The sequence below is a fragment of the Salmo salar genome, chromosome 11, assembly GCF_965601325.2.
Source record: "Salmo salar chromosome 11, fSalSal1, whole genome shotgun sequence".
Taxonomy (NCBI): Eukaryota; Metazoa; Chordata; class Actinopteri; order Salmoniformes; family Salmonidae; genus Salmo; species Salmo salar.
In genome coordinates, this window is record NC_138301.1 from 101,854,274 (window position 1) to 101,876,711 (window position 22,438).

The 22,438-nt window shown below is 43.3% G+C and overlaps 1 protein-coding gene across 2 annotated transcripts; it reads right to left on the reverse strand.

Annotated features, from left to right (window-relative positions):
• Positions 1 to 9,724: 9,724 nt before the first annotated feature.
• Positions 9,725 to 12,850, reverse strand: LOC106563359 (phospholipase A2, minor isoenzyme). Of its 2 annotated transcripts, none has more exons than XM_014128862.3 (4): positions 12,696 to 12,850; positions 11,313 to 11,466; positions 10,931 to 11,064; positions 9,725 to 10,795 (listed from the first exon to the last, which is right to left on the reverse strand). In XM_014128862.3, the coding sequence occupies exons 1-4, from the start codon at positions 12,742 to 12,744 to the stop codon at positions 10,677 to 10,679; spliced, it is 456 nt and encodes a 151-aa protein (XP_013984337.2). In that variant the 5' UTR covers positions 12,745 to 12,850; the 3' UTR covers positions 9,725 to 10,676. The 2 variants fall into 2 exon arrangements, with proteins under 2 accessions (XP_013984337.2, XP_013984338.2); XM_014128863.3 differs by lacking the exon at positions 12,696 to 12,850 and adding an exon at positions 11,573 to 11,813.
• Between the last annotated feature and the right edge of the window lie 9,588 nt (positions 12,851 to 22,438).

Below are 22,438 nucleotides of genomic sequence, written 5' to 3' on the forward strand. Positions count from 1 at the left end.
CACTGCAATACAGTGCCTTAGACCGCTGCGCCACTCAGGAGACATGTTGGAAACAAATCAAATCAAATCAAATGTATTTATATAGCCCTTCTTACATCAGCTGATATCTCAAAGTGCTGTACAGAAACCCAGCCTAAAATCCCAAACAGCAAGCAATGCAGGTGTAGAAGCACGGTGGATAGAAAGGCCAAAACCTAGGAAGAAACCTAGAGAGGAACCAGACTATGAGGGGTGGCTAGTCCTCTTCTGGCTGTGCCGGTTGGAGATTATAACAGAACATGTTCAAATGTTCATAAATGACCAGCATGGTCAAATAATAATAATCACAGTGGTTGTCGAGGGTGCAACAGGTCAGCACCTCAGAAGTACATGTCAGTTGGCTTTTCATAGCCGATCATTGAGAGTATCTCTCCCGCTCCGTTCACGTCCGGTGAACAGGTCAGGGTTTCATAGCCGCAGGCAGAACTGTTGAAACTGGAGCAGCAGCACAGCCAGGTGGACTGTGGACAGCAAGGAGTCATCAAGGTAGTCCTGAGGCATGGTCCTAGGGCTCAGGTCCCCCGAGAGAGAGAGAGAGAGAGAAAGAAAGAAAGAAAGAAAGAAAGAAAGAAAGAAAGAAAGAAAGAAAGAAAGAAAGAAAGAAAGAAAGAAAGAAAGAAAGAAAGAAAGAAAGAAAGAATTAGAGAGAGCATACTTCAATTAACACAGGACACTGGAGAAATACTACAGATATAACAGACTGACCCTAGCCCCCTAACACATAAACTACTGCAGCATAAATACTGGAGGCTGAGACAGGAGGGGTCAGGAGACACTGTGGCCCCATCCGATGATACCCCTGGACAGGGCCAAACAGGCAGGATATAACCCCACCCACTTTGCCAAAGCACAGCCCACACACCACTAGAGGGATATCTTCAACCACCAACTTACCATCCTGAGACAAGGCAGAGTATAGCCCACAAAGATCTCCGCCACGGCACAACCCAAGGGGGGGCGCCAACCCAGACAGGAAGACCACGTCAGTGACTTAACCCACTCAAGTGACGCACCCCTCCTAGGGACGGCATGGAAGAACACCAGTAAGCCAGTGACTCGGCCCCTGTAATAGGGTTAGACGCAGAGAATCCCAGTGGAGAGAGGGGAACCGGCTAGGCAGAGACAGCAAGGGCGGTTCGTTGCTCCAGTGCCTTTCTGTTCACCTTCACACTCCTGGGCCAGACTACACTCCATCATAGGACTTACTGAAGAGATGAGTCTTCAATAAAGACTTAAAGTTTGAGACCGAGTCTGCGTCTCTCACATGGGTAGGCAGACCATTCCATAAATATGGAGCTCTATAGGAGAAAGCCCTGCCTCCAGCTGTTTGCTTTGAAATTCTAGGGACAATTAGGAGGCCTGCATCTTGTGACCGTAGCGTACGTGTAGGTATGTACGGCAGGACCAAATCGGAAAGATAGGTAGGAGCAAGCCCATGTAATGCTTTGTAGGTTAGCAGTAAAACCTTGAAATCAGCCCTTGCCTTAAAAGGAAGCCAGTGTAGAGAGGCTAGAACTGGAGTAATATGATCAAATTTTTGGGTTATAGTCAGGATTCTAGCAGCCGTGTTTAGCACTAACTGAAGTTGGCGAGGTCGGGGTTGAGACCTGAGCCAACTCCCCGTGCTTACCGTGGGGAGCGAGTGACCGAGCAAGCACCGTATTATGCGGTGAGGCGCACTGTGTCGCCGGTGCGCACTAACAGCCCGGTGCGCTCGGTGCAAGCTCCTCACAGTTGCCGTGCTAGAGTTGGCCGTCAGCCAGGAAGAACTGCGCCGGCTCTGCGTGTCTGTAGCTATAAATAGTGATTGAATAGGCTGCATAGCTTTCATGACTAGAAGCTCAAAAGACGAAAACGTCGTTTTTGTTTTTGTAAATTGAAATTTGCTATCGTAAATGTTAGCAACACCTCCGCCTTTGCGGAATGCGTGGGGGATATGGTCACTAGAAACCCCTTAACCAGAGCCATGTAGTCTCATGAGCTGGACTGATCTCCTAGACTAGGTCAACAGGTGGGTCAGTCCCTCTACCTCTGTCTTGGTGATATGCTTGCAAGTGACAACATTGGTGTTGGCAACAGAAACAATGTAGTACAGTACTACCTAAACAAAAACACTGAATAAACATTGCTGTGGTAGATTTAATTAATTTACAGGCATTCCAAGTGAGAGGATTAGGAATAATCCTTAGTTTTTATGTGTTCCCTGTGTGCAGTTTTACTGTCTGATTGTAAGCACTGCAGTCCCTGCCACGGGCCTGGGCAGAACAAGACGATGGCTGCATCATCATTATATGGACTGCAGTTTTTGCTGGCTAGATAACATATAACAAAAGTTATATAGAAACAAAGGAAGGTGAAAACTAAACAAACATTTGCCTCACTTTATCTCTGTCAATGGGGCACCACACACTTACATTTCATGCATAACATATGTAACCTATATATGTCTTCATGTAGTAGCCCAGGGTCGGACTGGGACCAGAAACTGTTCCTGGCATTTCTTACACACTGTAATTTTTAACCCCTTTTCCTCCCCAATTTCATTCTTGTCTCATCACTGCAACTGCCCAATGGGCTCAGGAGAGGTGAAGGTCGAGTCATGTGTCCTCCGAAAAATGACCAACCAAACCACGGTTCTTAACACCCGCTCGCTTAATCCGGAAGCCAGCTGCACCTAATACTGTTCAACTGATGACCGAAGTCAGCCTGCAGGCGCACGGCCCACCACAAGGAGTTGCTAGAGCGTGATGAACCAAGTAGAGACACCCCCCCCCCCCGGCCAAACCCTTCCATAACCCAGACAACGCTGGGCCAACTGTGCGCCACTCTATGGGACTCCCGGTCACGGCCGGTAAAGACACAGCCTGGGATCAAACACACAGCCTGGGATCAAATCCCTGGCTGTAGTGACGCCGCAACACTGCAAGGCCGTAACTTAGACCACCTTACCACTCGGGAGGCCACACCTGTCTGTTTTTTTTTTCTTGAGGCCACCACACCGGCCCATTTTTCCCCTTGAGGCCCCATTATTAATCAGATAATGTTTATGTTGTGCTAAAAACCCAAGTTAGACAAGCCCACTGGGCTTAACCTGTTGGGGCTAGGGGGCAGTATTTGCACGGCCGGATAAAAAACGTACCCGATTTAATCTGGTTACTACTCCTGTCCAGTAACTAGAATATGCATATAATTATTGGCTTTGGATAGAAAACACCCTAAAGTTTCTAAAACTGTTTGAATGGTGTCTGTGAGTATAACAGAACTCATTTGGCAGGCCAAAACCTGAGAAGATTCTTTACAGGAAGTGGCCTGTCTGACCATTTCTTGCCCTCCTTGATCATCTCTAACAAATACAGGGGATCTCTGGCATGACGTGACACTTCCTACGGCTCCCATGGGCTCTCAGAAGGCGGGAAAAAGCTGAACGATGTAATTCCATCCCCAGGCTGAAACACATTAGCGCGTTTGGCAAGTGCTCTATCAGAGGGCCATTAGACTGAGGCTCGTGCATGAGGGGATAGCATGCTTTTACTTTCACTCTCTTTGTAATAAAAAACGATTTCCCGGTCGGAATATTATCGCTTTTTTACGAGAAAAATTGCATAAAAATTGATTTTAAACAGCGGTTGACATGCTTCGAAGTACGGTAATGGAATATTTACAATTTTTTTGTCACGAAATGCGCCGTGCTCGTAACCCTTATTTACCCTTTCGGATAGTGTCTTGAACGCACGAACAAAACGCCGCTATTTGGATATAACAATGGATTATTTGGGACCAAACCAACATTTGTTATTGAAGTAGAAGTCCTGGGAGTGCATTCTGACGAAGACAGCAAAGGTAATAACATTTTTCTTATAGTAAATCTGACTTTGGTGAATGCTAAACTTGCTGGGTGTCTAAATAGCTAGCCCTGTGATGCCGGGCTATCTACTTAGAATATTGCAAAATGTGCTTTCACCGAAAAGCTATTTTAAAATCGGACATATCAAGTGCATAGAGGAGTTCTGTATCTATAATTCTTAAAATAATTGTTATGTTTTTTGTGAACGTTTATCGTGAGTAATTTAGTAAATTCACCGGCAGTGTTCGGTGGGAATGCTAGTCACATGCTAGTCACATGCTAATGTAAAAAGCTGGTTTTTGATATAAATATGAACTTGATTGAACAAAACATGCATGTATTGTATAACATAATGTCCTAGGGTTGTCATCTGATGAAGATCATCAAAGGTTAGTGCTGCATTTAGCTGTGGTTTGGGTTTATGTGACATTATATGCTAGCTTGAAAAATGGGTGTCTGATTATTTCTGGCTGGGTACTCTGCTGACATAATCTAATGTTTTGCTTTCGTTGTAAAGCCTTTTTGAAATCGGACAGTGTGGTTAGAAAAAGGAGAGTCTTGTCTTTAAAATGGTGTAAAATAGTCATGTGTTTGAAAAATTGAAGTTTTTGCATTTTTGAGGTATTTGAATATAGCGCCACGGGATTACACTGGCTGTTGAGTAGCCCATAGAGGTTAAAATGGCAAGGCCAAAATGCCAGATGACCAGTCCGCCCCTGTAGCTTAAACATGCCATTAGCAGCAGTAGTTTCGACTACTATTATTATGCAAAATAACATTGGACCATCATCTAAGCCTATTTTTTTTGCCAGTCATGCAATAAATCCTTATCTATGCCTACTGATATAAAGTTATAAAGGTAAAACACACATCATATCTCTCTGTATTGTTATTAATAAAATGTAAACCTAGGCTATGTTGGAAGAAGGTGCATTGCGCTTAGCAGGCAACAATGTTGATGATAAATTTACAATAACAGTATTGAGTAGCCTAATGTCTGGAAATGTCTTGCCTGTTGATCACGTCTTGCCTATTGATCAGTCACAGTGACTGCTCTGATTGGCCAGGGTGGAGACAGGCGAAACAGTTCACGCGAAGAATCAAAAGCTGAGGGCAAGAGTAGTACCTTTATTAAATAGCGCGTCAATTTCTCGATAGAGAAATAATTAGTGTGGAGCGTCGAAAGGGGTGATACATTTAGAATGGAAACAAGTGGGCGTTGATTTTTCCGACACTTTCTCAGAGTGTTCCTCTTTTCTTATGTTTTGCAGATGGACTTCATCGAATTTGGAGTGAATTTTCCGCAAGTATTCTATTTGCCTGAAAACTTTATTTTCACAAATTACCTCCGCATGATTTTGCATTGGTTGTTCACTGCTAAAATGATCAGCTGATGCACGCTTTCAATTGCAACCTTGTTCGATGGCACTGGCCACATGTCACTCTGACCCTGGGTCATAAAGCTGAATTCCGTGGAAATTCACAGGCTTTTTGTGGTGCCTCACGGGTCATTTTGCACGACTGACCACACCTGTCTCGAAATGTTTTTGTCAGTCATTCCTCATGTTTCAACTTAACTCGTTTTATCTTTAGCTTCGTTGATTTTCCTTTATTTTGGTTGAGGTCTTCACAAAAAGTTACATTTTAGAATCAATTGTGTCTTGACGCGCAAGGGCAACTTGTATTTGTGGGTTTTTAATTATTTTGGGTCCATGCTAGAACATCCTGACCTTTCCACAACTTTCAGCTTGATAAATTATTTCATGGATTTATGAGACGTGGCTTAAGGGTATTCCATAGCATCTGCATTCGAGAACTTGTGGTCTTGCTAGAAGTTAGAATCGGTAGACTGCTCTGAATGTAGAACTGCTGTTTGCATTGTCTAACAGTGAACATGAAACTAGTCTTTAGATGCTATACCCCTTTTCCGCAAAATCTAATATGGATAGCAGTCTTGTTCTGTCTTAGCTGACACGTTTCCTTATTAATTACATAAATAATTTGGGCTCCCGAGTGACGCAGTGGTCTAAGGCATTCCATCTCAGTGCTAGAGGCATCACTACAGACCCTGGTTTGATTCCAGGCTGTTTCACAACCGGCTGTGTTTGGGAGTCCCATAGGGCGGCGCACAATTGGCCCTGTGTCGTTAGGGTCTGGGTAGGTCGTCATTGTAAATAAGAATTTGTTCTTAACTGACTTGCCTAGTTAAATATATATTTATTTTTTAAAAGAGTGGTTAAAAATGGTCCATCCCCTCAAGCATTTTAAATTCTCATCTAAGTCTAACCTTATCCTCGTCAACATTGTTCCCTTTAGAGCGCTTCAAGCATTTAGAGACCACTCCATACCACAGCAGTCAGCCATGCCAGTGGACCTTGCCATGCAACTGTGTCTGAGCTAGAGTCCTCCCCTCTGTCACCTACTGGGTGTGTCTCCTCTGAAGGCCCTGAGACCTGCCCTTCTGACAAGAGATTTCCAGACTCCCAGGGCAAGCCTCCGCACTGCACCGCCCTTCTCTTCATCCTTTTCCTCCTCACCAAAGTGGTCTCGGAGCTGTGTCCACAGGAACTGTGCCATCCCAAAGAAGAAACGTGTGGTGTTTGCTGATACTAAGGGTCTGTGTCAGCGTGAACGAGCGCTCCTTGAGTGGCACCGTGCGTGTGTGCAATGTTGGCTTTGAGAAGTCTGTGCACGTGCGGGTAACCTTTGACTCATGGCGGAGCCATCGTGACATCGCCTGCTCCTACCTGCACCGGCACTACAGCGATTTTAGGACTGATGTGTTTGCATTTGACGTCCCCCTCCCCCAGAATCTGGATCCCAGCGAGTGTCTTGAGTTCTGTGTGTCCTTCCGGCTAGGCAGCGGGGACACACCTTGTTGGGACAACAACAAGGGACAGAACTATAGGGTGTGTGTGACACCTGACGAGTCAGGCTACAGCCAAGCCCAGGCCCTGTTACGGAACCATATCACCCCCTTCCTCCTCCAGTGTCCCCCTAACGGCCAAGGAGCGGAGGAACCAGCCTGAAGAGCCCCATGTACCCTGATTTCTAACACCGCTCAGAGGCCTTTATCAGCCAGAGTGGGAGGCGACTGGAGAACTCTGTCCCTTTCTGGTAGAGGGAAATGGCCCTAATCTGGTCAGGAAATGAGACAACTTTGCCAATCTGATTCTGGCTGCCTGAACTTGGCAATGGAGCTGGACAAACTCTTGCCAAGAATACGTGCAATGTTTAAACCTGTTTTAAATTTTAATAGAGGAAGTGCATCACTAAATGTAATTGACTCAACTGAAATGGAATTGAACCCGTCTGATGGTAGAAGTTTGAAAGACAACCATGTTTGCCTTTGTCGCGGCCCTTAATTCTACTGCTCAACTGGGCCCCAACTAAAATGTGAAATAGATTTGCACTACTAGTGTACTTTTCATAGAATACAGCCCTGTGCTACCCTCAACATATTCCAGATCACTCGGGGGAGTTTCCTAAATACCAAGCACCAAGATCATAATTTTATCTTATTTATTGGTTCTTAGAACTAAGGCTGCGTTTAGAGGCAGCCCAATTGTGAAATTGTTTCACTAATTGGTCTTCGGAATGATCACGTCAGATATTTCACATCCAGAAATTTTAATTTGACCAATCAGATCAGGTCAGAAAAAGATTGGATGTGAAAAGTTCTGACGTGATTGGTCAAAAGACCAATTAGTAGAAAAAAGAGAATTGGGCTGCCTGTTTAAATGCAGCCTATGACGCTTCTTAAACTCTTCACAGAGTTAGTTTCCAGGTGTTTATTAGTACTGATTGCACACAAAGGCCCTCTCAAGAAGACTGCCATGCAGACTTCAACTTCAGCCACCATAACTCGCCTTTTAACAAATGAATGTGTGCCTTGAGTTATTAAACATTCAAAAATAATATTGTCTTCACTCTCATTATTCTGAAACTGCATGGCTAGCAACTGACAAATCATACCACCACCTACTGTATATAGTTATCACAAGCCCTCTAACGTGACTAGTTGGTATACAAAGGGGAAAACTAATTTAAGGCTAATTCATGTCAAATTTGTGTGGAATCATTAACCTTCTGACTGACTCTACCATTAATGGAATAGTCTTTTTTGTGGTAAGTAGTGAGAAAACTAAGCAAATGTTTTGTGCTATATGCACCAAGTCTTGAACCAACAGGACCCTGACCAGATTCTACCCACAAGCCATAAGACTGCTAAACAGTTAGTCTGGGTAGCTATTTGGTTAACCATTTAACTATTTGCATTGACTCTTTGTGCACAAACTTTTTTGACTCATCACATATGCTGCTGCTACTAATTACGATCTGCTACTTTATTCCTAGTTATATGCACATACAGTATCTACCTCAATTACCTCGTAGCCCTGCACATCAACTCGGCACTGACACTAAACATTGCAGGTGTACCCCTTGTATATAGTCATGTTATTGTTACTCACTGGGTATCTTTTATTAAGTTTTTTACTTTTCTATTATTTCTCTATTTTCTTTCTCTCTGCATTATTGGGAAGTGCCTGTAAGTAAGTACTTCACTGCTAGTCAAAATCAAATTGTATTGGTCACATACACATATTTAGCGGATGTTATTGCAGGTGTAGTGAAATGCTTGTGTTCCTAGCTCCAACTTATTGTTTATGAAGCATGTGACTTAAAATTTGATTTGACTGATTTGATTTTATAGATATGCCGTTTGTTAACGTTTCTGATTCTAAGGGCTTGTTCTTCTGCTCAAAATGGTACGCAGCATCATCTGGATGTGTGTGCAACAAAAGTTCAACATTCACCTTCTTCTACCATTTATGTCAAGTCGTCTACGCATACAATTTGATGCATACGTTCGATTAATCCAACGTATGAACCACACAGAATGCACAGCCTCTGCAATGCAATGCTGCAAGGAAAACACAGCGTTCCATTGTAAATTAATGTACTCGTGTACCAAAACGCAATGACGCTGTAGGTGTGATCGAGGCGTAAGGCTCAGATTTCCCTGGGTGTCTTCCTATCAGCTACATCATGCATTCCTAACAGCCTGTGTCAGTAGAGGATGTTCTGGGTGGAGGAGTGATACACACACACTGACATGCCTCCCTGACTGGCACGCCCACCTGTCTTCTTGACAGTACTGATGTAATGCTCTAGACTCTAGAGCCTCAAGCAACATGAACATCAACTCACTTGGGCGGTAGGCACAGCAATCGTTTGGTAACCATGGCAGCATCAGAGCCTGTGTTTACATGCAAGGTTGGAGGTCACCGTGTTGGGAATAAGGAGTGATGTGGTGACAAAGTGTCAGTCTGCCTTTCACTTGACCTCTCGCTCTAACTCACACCCTTTCACTCTATAGCTATAATGTCCTGGGACTGACGCTTTGGTGAATAGTTCCAGGTAGTTGAATGAAGTCAGCCTATTGTGTGTCTCTGTACACTGTTCTCACATTGTATGGTCATCTTGAAAGGTAATGCCATGTGTCATGACCCCTCCCCCCAAAATGTAATCATGAAAGTTCTCAGTTTCCTTTTATCTGGAAATATGACTCAAAAGCCAGCATGGCATGTGTTACTATTGTCAGTTCTGGCAGACATGTTCAGAAATGAGTTCCAATCCCACAATAAAACAGCATGTCCTGTTCAAAAGCACCGAAACACCATATATTACCCAAAAATTATGCCGACTTAAAATGTCTGTACTTGTGTAAAGCTCTTCCAGTGAAGTGCTAGTCGTGGGCTGTTAAGGGCAGGCAAGTGATTTGAAGCCAACTCAGTTGTGTCACGGCTGTCGAAAGGATCGGACGAAAGTGCAGCGTGGTTGTAGTTCCACATTTTATTACATCCGTGAAACTTTGCAAAACATAAATAACTGAATTTACAAAACAACAATCCGTGACGCAGAGAGAAACAAACACGACTCAAAAATATAATCACCCACAAAACCCAGGAAGAAAAGACCCTACTTAAATATGATCTCCAGAGGTAACTAGGACCAGCTGCCTCCAATTGGAGATCAACCCCCCCAAAAAAACATAGAAATAGAAAAACACAAAACACCCCGTCACGCCCTGACCTACTCTACCATAGAAAATCACATCTTACTATGGTCAGGACGTGTAGAGCAAGGTTTCCCAAACTCGGTCCTGGAGCCCCCTCTTGATGCACGTTTTAGTTGTTGCCCTAGCACTACACAGCGGATTCAAATAACCAACTTATCATCAAGCTTTGATTATTTGAATCAGGTGTGTAGTGCTAGGGCAAAAAACAAATTGTGCACCCAGGTTGGGCCCCAGGACCAAGTTTGGAAAACCCTGCTGTAGAGAACAATATTTGGGTCCTTTTTGAATTATAATCTCCTTGCCTCCCTCTTTCTTAACTTCTGAATCTCTCTCTATCTAAATAGAGAGAGATTCAGTGACACTGTTGTGAGTTTCTCAATCTGTTTATTCAGTTTCATCTGTTACTCAGTTTATCTTCCACACTGTCTAAAAGATAAATAAATCCCAGAGTAAAACTGGAGGTGATTCATAGAATGACTGGCATGTAGGTCACAACCAGATATAGGAAACGACAGACAGTGAACACCAACAGGTGACAACCAGATAGATTAAACTCAAAATGCATTGCATGAGTCACGACTTGAAAATATGTGGTGGTTTTAGCAGGGGAAAGCAATTCAACAAGTCATACATTGCACTGAAGGAGCTATCTGAACGATGTTGTGTGGTGATTCTGGGTCTATACAGAAAAAGCAGGTTCCTCTGTGGACCTTAATGGCAACTGCTACTGGGAAGGTGCTCGTGCTCAGGGTTCCAGGGGCTCCTGGCGAAACAGTCCGCAGCCTTCCTGTCACACTCGCAGATGAACATCTCACAGGCGTCATTGTTGCCTGAGGTTGTGAGAGAAAGAACAATAAGGAGGGTATAGTAAGAGAATAAAATGGAAAGAGCAAGGTAAAGTGTACTGTGGGCAGCACTGTATGTAACGTAGTATAAAGCTAATCATTGTGGTGTATGCTACTCACTCTTGCAAGTGACCTTTCTGAGGTTCTCGTCACAGTCGTAGGCATAGGATTCAGTGTAAGGGTTGTCAATGATGGGCCAACATTCATCATGCTGCATGGCATCAGAGTAGCACAGGTCATGGACCTCACAGCACCTGTAGGATGACACCATAGAACACACCAACTCTGAGACAAACTCATACTTACACATTCACACTGGCAAAACTTTGGCCAGAACTTTGGTGGCGGCAGCAATAAGCAACAAAGAACCCAAACTTTCAAGCAAAACATGAATTGATGTCAAGTCAACAGAGATTCATTAGTGGTCGGGATAGTGTGTAGACTGTAGTGGTTTCAGCCCTATTGACATATAACCCTTGTCCCTTGACCCTTAACCCCTGACCTTTCCAGTTCGTCCACAGGGGTACCAGAGCCTCCCTTGCCACAGTAGCAGCCGTAGTCCGCATAGTCAAAGATGGGCCAGCTATCAGGCACAGTGCAGAGGATCATGTTTCTGAACTGCCACAGGGCCCTGTAGTTAAGGTTAGTTGTCTGGGCTGTAAGAAAAGTTTGAGTTTATTGATTTCTTGCTCACATAAAACTGAAGAAATACAGAATTTACACAGGCTAATAAAAAAATTGCTAGAAAAAGACAACACTCACTTAAATACATAAATGGCATGCATAGAATACAACACACTTAAAACATTACTGGGAAAATAAGCAAAGATGGAAATGCTAAAATGTGATTGTTCAAGATTAATATAAAGACTGAGCCAGATCAGATGAGTACGCTAATCCTGCGTTTAGACGAGGGACACAAAAACGTTCAGTCAGCATTGCGGGATAAGAATGCAAGAAAGCAAGCCAGCACGACAGCACAGATAGAACAATGAGACAGATATTTCACCGGATGTACAAATGTGAAGCAACTACTTGGCGTTTCCACTCACTACCAAATATGGTAGTGAGAGGAAGCCCAGTGGCCGGCAGTGGGAGAAGCTGGATTTTGGCAGACATTCTGCAAATTTTCTTATTGATGAATAATTTGATCTCAATATAGTTTTCTGTTCCCAAAACTAAAATATTTTACGAACAGAGTGGACTAAGTTTTGTAGACTTTACCCTTGCCAAAGTTTTTTTTTGAAATTGCGTTGTTTAGAGGAATACCAAGGTGAATTTTAGTTATTGCACACGCGACTTCAGAGTAGGCGTTCTCTAACAGAAATATGCAAATGTATACTAGAACGCGCCAATAGGATCTTGCTAGCTCGTGCATGGCTCTGCCCACCTCCTTGCTTGTTCCGCCCACTATGACTATTTGTTCCCATTTGAAATGATAGGCTGTGGTTTGTCTTGGTTTGTTATAAAAAATCTTTGACGACAATATGCGTTGCTATGGTGATTTCAGTAAACAAACAGTGCAAATCAACATCTGATAGAATATATCTTTGCCGTATCGTTGTTTTCTAAGTCTGGCGGCAAATCCTGTATACCGTAGCGGCTGACAACATTCCCCTCCATTTTGTCATTTAAAACAATTACATCCTGTTTGCCGTTTACCTCGTTCCATGTAAACTCAGCATAATATTAGTCAAATCTGTGTATGTAAATATACGTACAAATCTGTTAACAATTGATCCCTTTTCAGTTTACGACATATTCACAAATATTGGATTATGCTAACGAGTATGATGATGGAGACCTATCATGACAAAATGCAATTGAAACTATTGCAGGTAAATTTGCCCGATTTATAATTAGACTGTATACAGCTGTGACTCACCAACAGAGAGGCGCAAAGCAACAATGAATACTGCTTGGAGGGAGTTCATGTTGCTAGCCAACGACAAGTGAATTCATAGACCTAAACCTCTGCATTGAGGTCTATTTATACTACCTGTAACTCAGTGACCTTGAGGCTCTTTCCCAGACAAACCTGGGGTCTCCCATATCTGCATGCTGCGCAGGTACAGAATAAATCGGAGCACTTAACATATGTGGCAACATATACAGGGGCACATGGAAAGTCCCACTTTCTGGTGCTCTGGTGTATTGGATTTCATGTACATTAAATAAAGTTGGTGTTCCATTACATGTAATTATCTTATGTCATTAATGTCTGTTATGACTACTCATAGTAAAATGTGCATTCTGAAATTGTGTTGACATTGAGACAGATTAGTGCACAAATATGACTTTCTTGGAGCACATTATACAGTACGCATTCCCAGAAAATGTGCAGTGTTTGATATTCCATATAGTTGTGTATACAGTATAGTGACAATAGCAAATATGTGCTTCCATGTGTGTGTGCACGATGCTCAGCATATGGAAAACCATACATTTTATTAAGGTCACAGAATTGTGTATATGCAAAATAATTGGCAAAAACACATGACCAAAAGTATGTAGACACCTGCTTGTCCAACATCTCATTCATAAATCATTAATATGGAGTTGGTCCCCCCTTTTCTGCTATAACAGCCTCCACTCTTGTGGGAAGACTTTCCACTAGAAGTTGGAACATTGCTGCAGGGACTTGCTTCCATTCAGCCACAAGAGCATTAGTGAGGTCGGGCACTGATGTTGGGCTATTAGACCTGGCTCACAGATCGCGCTTGTGCTCTGGGGCTTTGTCATGCTGAAACAGGAAAGGTCATTCCCTAAATTTTTGCCACAAAGTTGAAAACAGCCCCAGACCATTATTCCTCCTCCACCAAACTTTACAGTTGGGACTATGCATTGGGGCAGGTAGCGTTCTCCTGGTACCCGTCAAACCCAGATTCGTCCGTCCAACTGCCAGATGGTGAAGCAGGGCAGAAATTTCACAAACTGACTTGTAGGACAACATTTGTAAATAAGAATTTGTTCTCTATTTAACTAGGCAAGTCAGTTAAGGTTAAATAACCCAAAAAATAATTTCAATATTTGTTTTCTTCTCAAAAAGATAGAGGTCAAAATAGTTGGCACACCTGTTTTCAATACCTTTCAATAGTTATTGCGAGGATAACGGCACAGAGCCTTTTTGTAATATGTTTTATGAGATTGGAGAACACATTGGGAAAGGGAAAGGAGATACCTAGTCAGTTGTCCAACTGAATGTACTCTACCGTACAAAAGTTTGGGGTCACTTAGAAATGTCCTAGTTTTTGAAAGAAAATCGAATTTGTTGTCCATTAAAATGACATCAAATTGATCAGAAATACAGCGTAGACATTGTTAATGTTGTAAATGACTATTGTAGCTGGAAACGGCTGATTTTAAATGGAATATCTACAGTGAGGGAAAAAAGTATTTGATCCCCTGCTGATTTTGTACGTTTGCCCACTGACAAAGAAATTATCAGTCTATAATTTTAATGGTAGGTTTATTTGAACAGTGAGAGACAGAATAATAAAAAAATATTTAAAAAACGCATGTCAAAAATGTTATAAATTGATTTGCATTTTAATAAGGAAAATAAGTATTTGACCACCTCTCAATCAGAAAGATTTCTGGCTCCCAGGTGTCTTCTATACAGGTAACGAGCTGAGATTAGAAGCACACTCTTAAAAGGGAGTGCTCCTAATCTCAGCTTGTTACCTGTATAAAAGACACCTGTCCACAGAAGCAATCAATCAATCAGATTCCAAACTCTCCACCATGGCCAAGACCAAAGAGCTCTCCAAGGATGTCAGGGACAAGATTGTAGACCTAAACGGCTGGAATGGGCTACAAGACCATCGCCAAGCAGCTTGGTGAGAAGGCAACAACAGTTGGTGCGATTATTAGCAAATGGAAGAAACACAAAAGAACTGTCAATCTCCCTCGGCCTGGGGCTCCATGCAAGATCTCACCTCGTGGAGTTGCAATGATCATGAGAACAGTGAGGAATCAGCCCAGAACTACACGGGAGGATCTTGTCAATGATCTCAAGGCAGCTGGGACCATAGTCACCAAGAAAACAATTGGTAACACACAACGCCGTGAAGGACTGAAATCCTGCAGAGCCCACAAGGTCCCCCTGCTCAAGAAAGCACATATACATGCCTGTCTGAAGTTTGCCAATGAACATCTGAATGATTCAGAGGCCAACTGGGTGAAAGTGTTGTGGTCAGATGAGACCAAAATGGAGCTCTTTGGCATCAACTCAAAGTGTTTGGAGGAGGAGGAATGATGCGTATGACCCCAAGAACACCATCCCCATTGTCAAACATGGAGGTGGAAACATTATGCTTTGGGGGTGTTTTTCTGCTAAGGGGACAGGACAACTTAACCGCATCAAAGGGACGATGGACGGGGCCATGTACCGACAAATCTTGGGTGAGAACCTCCTTCCCTCAGCCAGGGCATTGAAAATGGGTCGTGGATGGGTATTCCAGCATGACAATGACCCAAAACACACGGCCAAGGCAACAAAGGAGTGGCTCAAAATGAAGGACATTAAGGTCCTGGAGTGGCCTAGCTATTCTCCAGACCTTAATCCCATAGAAAATCTGTGGAGGGAGCTGAAGGTTCGAGTTGCCAAATGTCAGCCTCGAAACCTTCATGACTTGGATAAGATCTGCAAAGAGGAGTGGGACAAAATCCCTCCCGAGATGTGTGCAAACCTGGTGGCCAACTACAAGAAACGTCTGACCTCTGATTGCCAACAAGGGTTTTGCCACAAAGTACTAAGTCATGTTTTGCAGAGGGGTCAAATACTTTTTTCCCTCATTAAAATGCAAATCACTTTATAACATTTTTGACGTGTTGTTCTGGATTTTTTGTTGTTGTTATTCTGTCTCTCACTGTTCAAATAAACTTACCATTAAAATTATAGACTGATCATTTCTTTGTCAGTGGGCATGTCTTCACTATTAATCTAAAATGTAGAATAGTAAAAATAAAGAAAACCCCTTGAATGAGTAGGTGTGTCCAAACTTTTGACTGGTACTGTATATACAGGTACAACGGTGTAGGCTGTGCTGTGTGAAGCAGTGGTGTCTGTGGTGGGAAGGCAGAGGCTGAGAAGCCACAGGCCTCTGGTCAGACAGGCTTATACAGCCACAGGCCTCTAGCCAGATAGGCTTATAGAGCATAGAGCCACACGCCTCTGGTCAGACAGGCTTATACAGCCACAGGCCTCTTATCAGATAGGCTTATACAGCCACAGGCCTCTGGCCAGATAGGCTTATACATCAGGGTGGTGACATACTTCTTCTTGTAGCGATGAGTCGCACTAAGCACCATCACACCATCCTGAGAGGAGAAAGAGAGAAAAACTCCATTAGCACATACTTGACATTTCCCTTTACCTCTCCAAAAGCAACTCTTCTGGGATTCATTCTGTTCCATCTTGCAGACTTTGAATCAATCTACTAATGCTTCATGGCTTTTATTTAATCTTTCTGATCTCTCTCTGGTCTTACCTTAATGGACAGGGAGTAGAGGTGATTGAGCATGACATGGTTGGGTTCTGGAAGCAATGCAGGATCACACTGATGAGGGAAAGCGAAAACATCTTACTCCAGTGCATGCACATTACTGTCAATGACATGAACAGCTCTGTCATGTCTTCATCATTGATATTCCTATGAGGGTTTGGATTCAGTTGTTGTCATCTTGTACTCAGAGATTCCTGTGTGCTTGTTTAGGATGACCTGTAGCAGGTGAGGTGGCAGAATGGGCAGAGACTTAAACTTATCTTCCTGCTTGGGAATGTAGGGTCCTGCTGGTACGGTCCGGGAGGGGAGCTGGACAGGTCTAACTCACAAACAGATGGTAAATACAATGCGAGATTGAACACCAAGATTTGTGTAGTTAATATTTTGCTATTACCAGTTACCATCTAACTTTCTAGCATCATGGAGACATTTTCCAATACAGTAGCATAACTTGGTTACACTCATTAGTGTTAAGCAGAGCCTGTATTTAGAGAGTTTTGGCCAACTCTTAGAATGTTGTTCTAATTCTAGACATTCAGTTACATAGCATGAAATATTAATGGGGTGCTAACATGGCTGCCATAGAATGTTAGATGCATCATTAACGCAGAAAGCAGTCGTGGGTGACCCAGGACCGACGTCATCACCAACCGGAATGCCAGTACTCCCCGATGCTTCATGTGTTGGCTGCTGCATTCTATCACGGGACGACGCTGGAGAGGCGAAGCAGGTACGGGGAGTCAAACATTTAATAGGGAACGGACATAGAACGAGACAGGAACAGCATCAGCAAACGGGTAACAAAGACATAACAATCAATGCAGCAGCGGGGAACAGAGCTGGGGAACTGGGGCATTATGGACATAGAAATGTGGGCACACATGACATCCAAAGACTACACATAACGTTAGCTAGCTAGCTACAGTGCCGTGAAAAAGTATTTGCCCCTTTCTGATTTTCTCTATATTTGCCTGTTTTTCACACTGAATGTTATCAGATATTCAACCAAAACCTAATATTAGATAAAGGAAACCTAAGTAAACAACACATGGATACGCATTTCATTTATTTAATTAGCAAAGTTATAAAATACCCAATACCCCAGTGTAAAAAAGTAATAACACTCAATAACTGGTTGTGCCACCTTTAGCTGCAATGACTGCAACTAAACGCTTTCTTGTAGTTGTTGATCATTCTCTCATATCGCTGTGAAGGAATTTTGGCCCACTCTTCCATGCAGAACTGCTTTACCTCAGAGACATTTGTGGGTCTTCGCACATGAACTGCTCGTTTCAGGTACTGCTACATCTCAATTGGGTTTAGGTCTGGACTTTGACTAGGCCATTCCAAAAAGTTTATATTTGCTGCTTTTCAGCCATTCTGATGTAAAATTTATTGTGTGTTTTGGATCACTCTCTTGCTGCATGGTTGCCTATAAATGGTCAGTGAAACGCCCCTAATTAATATTCATCCATACTGACTGCATGACGGCAAATCCCAACAGAAAGGCTAAAAAACGAAATTTCACCCAGTGTGAAATGGAAGTTCTTGTAGGGGAGGTTGATGCAAGAAAAAATATATTGTTTGGTGGACACAGTGTGGGCATTACAAATGCCAAAAAGGCGTTAGAGTGGCAGCATGTAGCGGACGCTGTGAATGCTGCTGGCTCAGAAGGTCAGACCCTCTCAGAAATAAAAAAGAAGTGGAGGCTTCTCCAGCCCCCGTGTCCTCACAGATGCAGTCCTGCAAACGCAGAGACACCATCAACGCTATTAACGAGGTTTCCAAGGAGTTGCAGTGGGAAAGGCACAGCTTGGTTTCTGCGGGTGCTTCTCTGTAAAGCTGGGCCCACTACAGCACAGAGATCCAAGAGAACAGCTCTTGGTAATCGGAACCGGCTCATAAGCCACTCATCATCGGACAGAAAATCTGTCTGTTCTCTGAAAATCCGCTCTCTCTGAATTCTTCCATTCGCCAAATCTTCCAACAGTGCCAAAGCAGCCATTGTGTGTCATTACTCATTGTAATTGCATGCCTTTTTATACCCACCCATTTGATTGTCAAAGCTACCCAATTGCGTAACACCTTCGGGTGTGGTAATTACCTTGATTGTAATTGACAATGACAGGGCCATTATCACATCGACAGTTCTGTGCAACGAACATATGATAACAATATATGAAACTGTGCACTCGTATTTGTACATGTCGGTAGGGGTGAAGTGACTATGCATAGATAATAAACAGCGAGTAGCAGCAGTGTACAAAACAAATTCAGGAGGTTGGGGGCATTAGCTATTCAATGTAATAGTCCGGTGGCCATTTGATGAATTGTTCAGCAGTCTTATGGCTTGGGGGTAGAAGCTGTTAGCCTCTATGGGCTAGGTGGGACGCTAGCGTCCCCCCCGTGGTGCACTCCATCAACAGCAGGTGCATTTCAAGAGTGGCAAATTTGAAACCAAATAAATGTCAAAATTCAAATTTTTCAAACATACAACTATCTTACACCCTTTTAAAGATAAACATCTCCTTAATCTAACCACGTTGTCCGATTTCAAAAAGGTTTTACGGCGAAAGCATAAAGTTAGATTATGTTAGGAGAGTACATTGACAATAGCTGTGTGTAATGTTTTGTCAATTCAAAGACAGGGTCACCAAAACCATAAAACCAGCTAAAATGATGCACTAACCTTTTACAATCTCCATCAGATGACACTCCTAGGACATTATGTTAGACAATGCATGCATTTTTAGTTCTATCAAGTTCATATTTATATCCAAAAACAGCGTTTTACTATGGCATTGATGTTGAGGAAATCGTTTCCCTCCAATAACCGGCAGTCAAGTCAGCACCACAAATTAAATAATTAAAATTAGAAAACATTGGTAAAATATTATATTGTCATTTAAAGAATTATAGATTTACATCTCTTGAACGCAATCAACTTGCCAGATTTAAAAATAACCTTACTGGGAAATCACACTTTGCAATAATCTGAGCACTGCGCCCAGAAAAATATGCTTTGCTATACAGACAAACGGCCATGTTGGAGAGATCTAAAATACTATGTAAATAATCCATTACCTTTGATTCTCTTCATCAGATGTCACTTCCCGAAATCCCAGGTCCATAACGAATGTAGTTTTGTTCAAAAAAGCTCATCATTTATATCCAAAAAGATCCGTGTTGTTAGCACATGATCTAAGCCAGCCGGACTTCTCGTCATGAACGAGGGGAAAAAATATATTTACGTTTGTTCAAACATGTCAAACGTTGTATAGCATAAATCATTAGTGCCTTTTTTAACCAGAACATGAATAATATTCAAGGTGGACGAATGCATTCTCTTTTATAACGTATTGGAACGAGGGTACCCAACATGAACTCGCGCGCCAGAGTCTAATCGGCCATCACCGTTCCATGGCTCTTGTTCGGTCAGATCTCACAGTAAAAGACTCAAAACACTTTGTAAAGGCTGGTGACATCTAGTGGAAGCAATAGGAAGTGCCAAAACATTAATCAACCCCTGTGTGTTTCAATGGCATAGGCTTAAAGGTAATTCAACACATCAGGTATCCACTTCCTGTCAGAAAATGTCTCAGGGTTTTGCCTGCCAAATGAGTTCTGTTATACTCACAGACACCATTCAAACAGTTTTAGAAACTTTAGGGTGTTTTCTATCCATATATAATAAGTATATGCATATTCTAGTTACTGGGTAGGATTAGTAACCAGATTAAATCGGGTACGTTTTTTTATCCAGCCGTGAAAATACTGCCCCCTAGCCCCAACAGGTTAAGGAGCCTTTTGGTCCTAGACTTGGTGCTCCAGTACCGCTTGCCGTGCGGTAGCAGAGAAAACAATCTATGACTTAGGTGACTGGACTCTCTGACAATTTTATGGGCTTTCCTCTTACACCGCCTATTATATAGGTCCTGGATTGCAGGAAGCTTGGCCCCAGTGATGTACTGGGCCATACGCACTACCCTCTGTTACGCCTTATGGTCAGATGCCGAGTAGTTGCCATACCAGGCGCTGATGCAACCGGTCAGGATGCTCTCAATGGTGCAGCTGTAGAACCTTTTTAAGGATCTGGGGACCCATACCAAATCTTTTCAGTCTCCTGAGGGGGAAAAGGTTTTGTTGTGCCCCCATCACGACTGTCTTGGTGTGTTTGAACCATGATAGATTGTTGGTGATGTGGACACCAAGGAACTCTCGACCCACTCCACTACAGCTCTGTTGATGTTAATGGACGACTGTTCAGCCCGCCTTTTCCTGTAGTTCACTATCAGCTCCTTTGTCTTGCTCACATTGAGGGAGAGGTTGTTGTCCTGGCACCACACTGCCAGTTCTATGACCTCCTCCCTATAGGCTGTCTCATCGTTGTCGGTGATCAGGCCTACCACTGTTGTGTCATCAGCAAACTTAATGGTATTGGAGTTGTGTTTGGCTAGGCAGTCGTGGGTGAACAGGGATTACAGGAGGGGACTAAGTACACACCCCCGAGGGGCCCCAGTGTTGAGGATCAGCGTGGCAGACGTGTTGTTGCCTACCCTTACCACCTGATGGCGACCCATCAGGAAGTCCAGGATCCAGTTGCAGAGGGAGGTGTTTAGTCCCAGGGTCCTTAGCTAAGTGATGAGCTTTGTCGGCACATGGTGTTTAACGCTGAGCTGTAGTCAATGAACAGCATTCTCACATAGGTGTTCCTTTTGACCAGGTGGGAAAGGGCATTGTGTAGTGCGATTGAGATTGCGTCGTCTGTGGATCTGTTGGGGCGGTATGCAAATTGGAGTGGGTCTAGGGTATCCGGGAGGATGCTGTTGTTGTGAGCCTTGACCAGCCTTTCACAGCACTTCATGGCTACCGACGTGAGTGCTACGGGGCGGTAATCATTTAGGCAGGTTACCTTCGCTTCCTTGGGCACAGGGACTATGATGGTTTACTTGAAACATGTAGGTATTAAAGACAGTCAGAGAGAGGTTGAAAATGTCAGTGAAGACACTTACTAGTTAGTCCGCGCATGCTTTGAGTACACGTCCTGATAATCCATCTGGCCCCGTGGCTTTGAGAATGTTGACCTGTTTAAAGGTCTTGCTCACATCAGCTTCCGAGAGCGTTATCACTCAGTCATCCAGAATAGCTGGTGCTCTCGTGCATGCTTCAGTGTTGCTTGCCTCGAAGCGAGCATAAAAGACATTTAGCTCGTCTGGTGGGGTCGCGTCACTGGTAAGCTTGCATCTGGGTTTCCCTTTGTAGTACGTAATAGTTTTCAAGCCCTGCAACATCCGGCAGTAGGATTCAATCTTAATCCTGTATTGACGCTTTGCTTGTTTGATGGTTCGTCTGAGGGCATAGCGGGATTTCTTATATTTGTCCAGACTTGTGTCTCGCTCCTTGAAAGCGGCAGCTTTAGCCTTTAGCTTGATTCGAATGTTGCCTGTAATCCACGGCTTCTGGTTGGGATATGTACGTACGGTCACTGTGGGGATGACGTCGTCGATGCACTAATTGATGAAGCCGATGACTGAGGTGGTATACTCCTCAATGCCATTGGATGAATCCCGGAATATATTACAGTCTGTTCTAGCAAAACAGTCCTGTAGCGCAGCATCCGCGCCATCTGACCACTTCCGTATTGAGCGAGTCACTGATACTTCCTGCTTTAGTTTTTGCTTGTAAGCAGGAAGCAGGAGGATATAATTATGGTCGGATTTGCCAAATGGATGGCGGTGTAGCGCTTTGTATGCATTTCTGCTTGGACATGCTGGTAAAAATGGGGTAAAACTGATTTAAGTTTTCCGCTTCTGGGTGAGCATTTTCTTGTTTGCTTATGGCCTTATAGAGTTGGTTGAGTGCGCTCTTAGTGCCAGCATCAGTCTGTAGTGGTAGATGGCTACTAATAATATAGATGAGAGCACTAAATAAACTTCAGTTAGTGCTAAATACGGCTGCTAGAATCCTGACTAGAACCAAAAAATGTGATCATATTACTCCAGTGCTAGCCTCCCTACACTGGCTTCCTGTTAAGGCAAGGGCTGATTTCAAGGTTTTACTGCTAACCTACAAAGCATTACATGGGCTTGCTCCTACCTATCTTTCCGATTTGGTCCTGCCG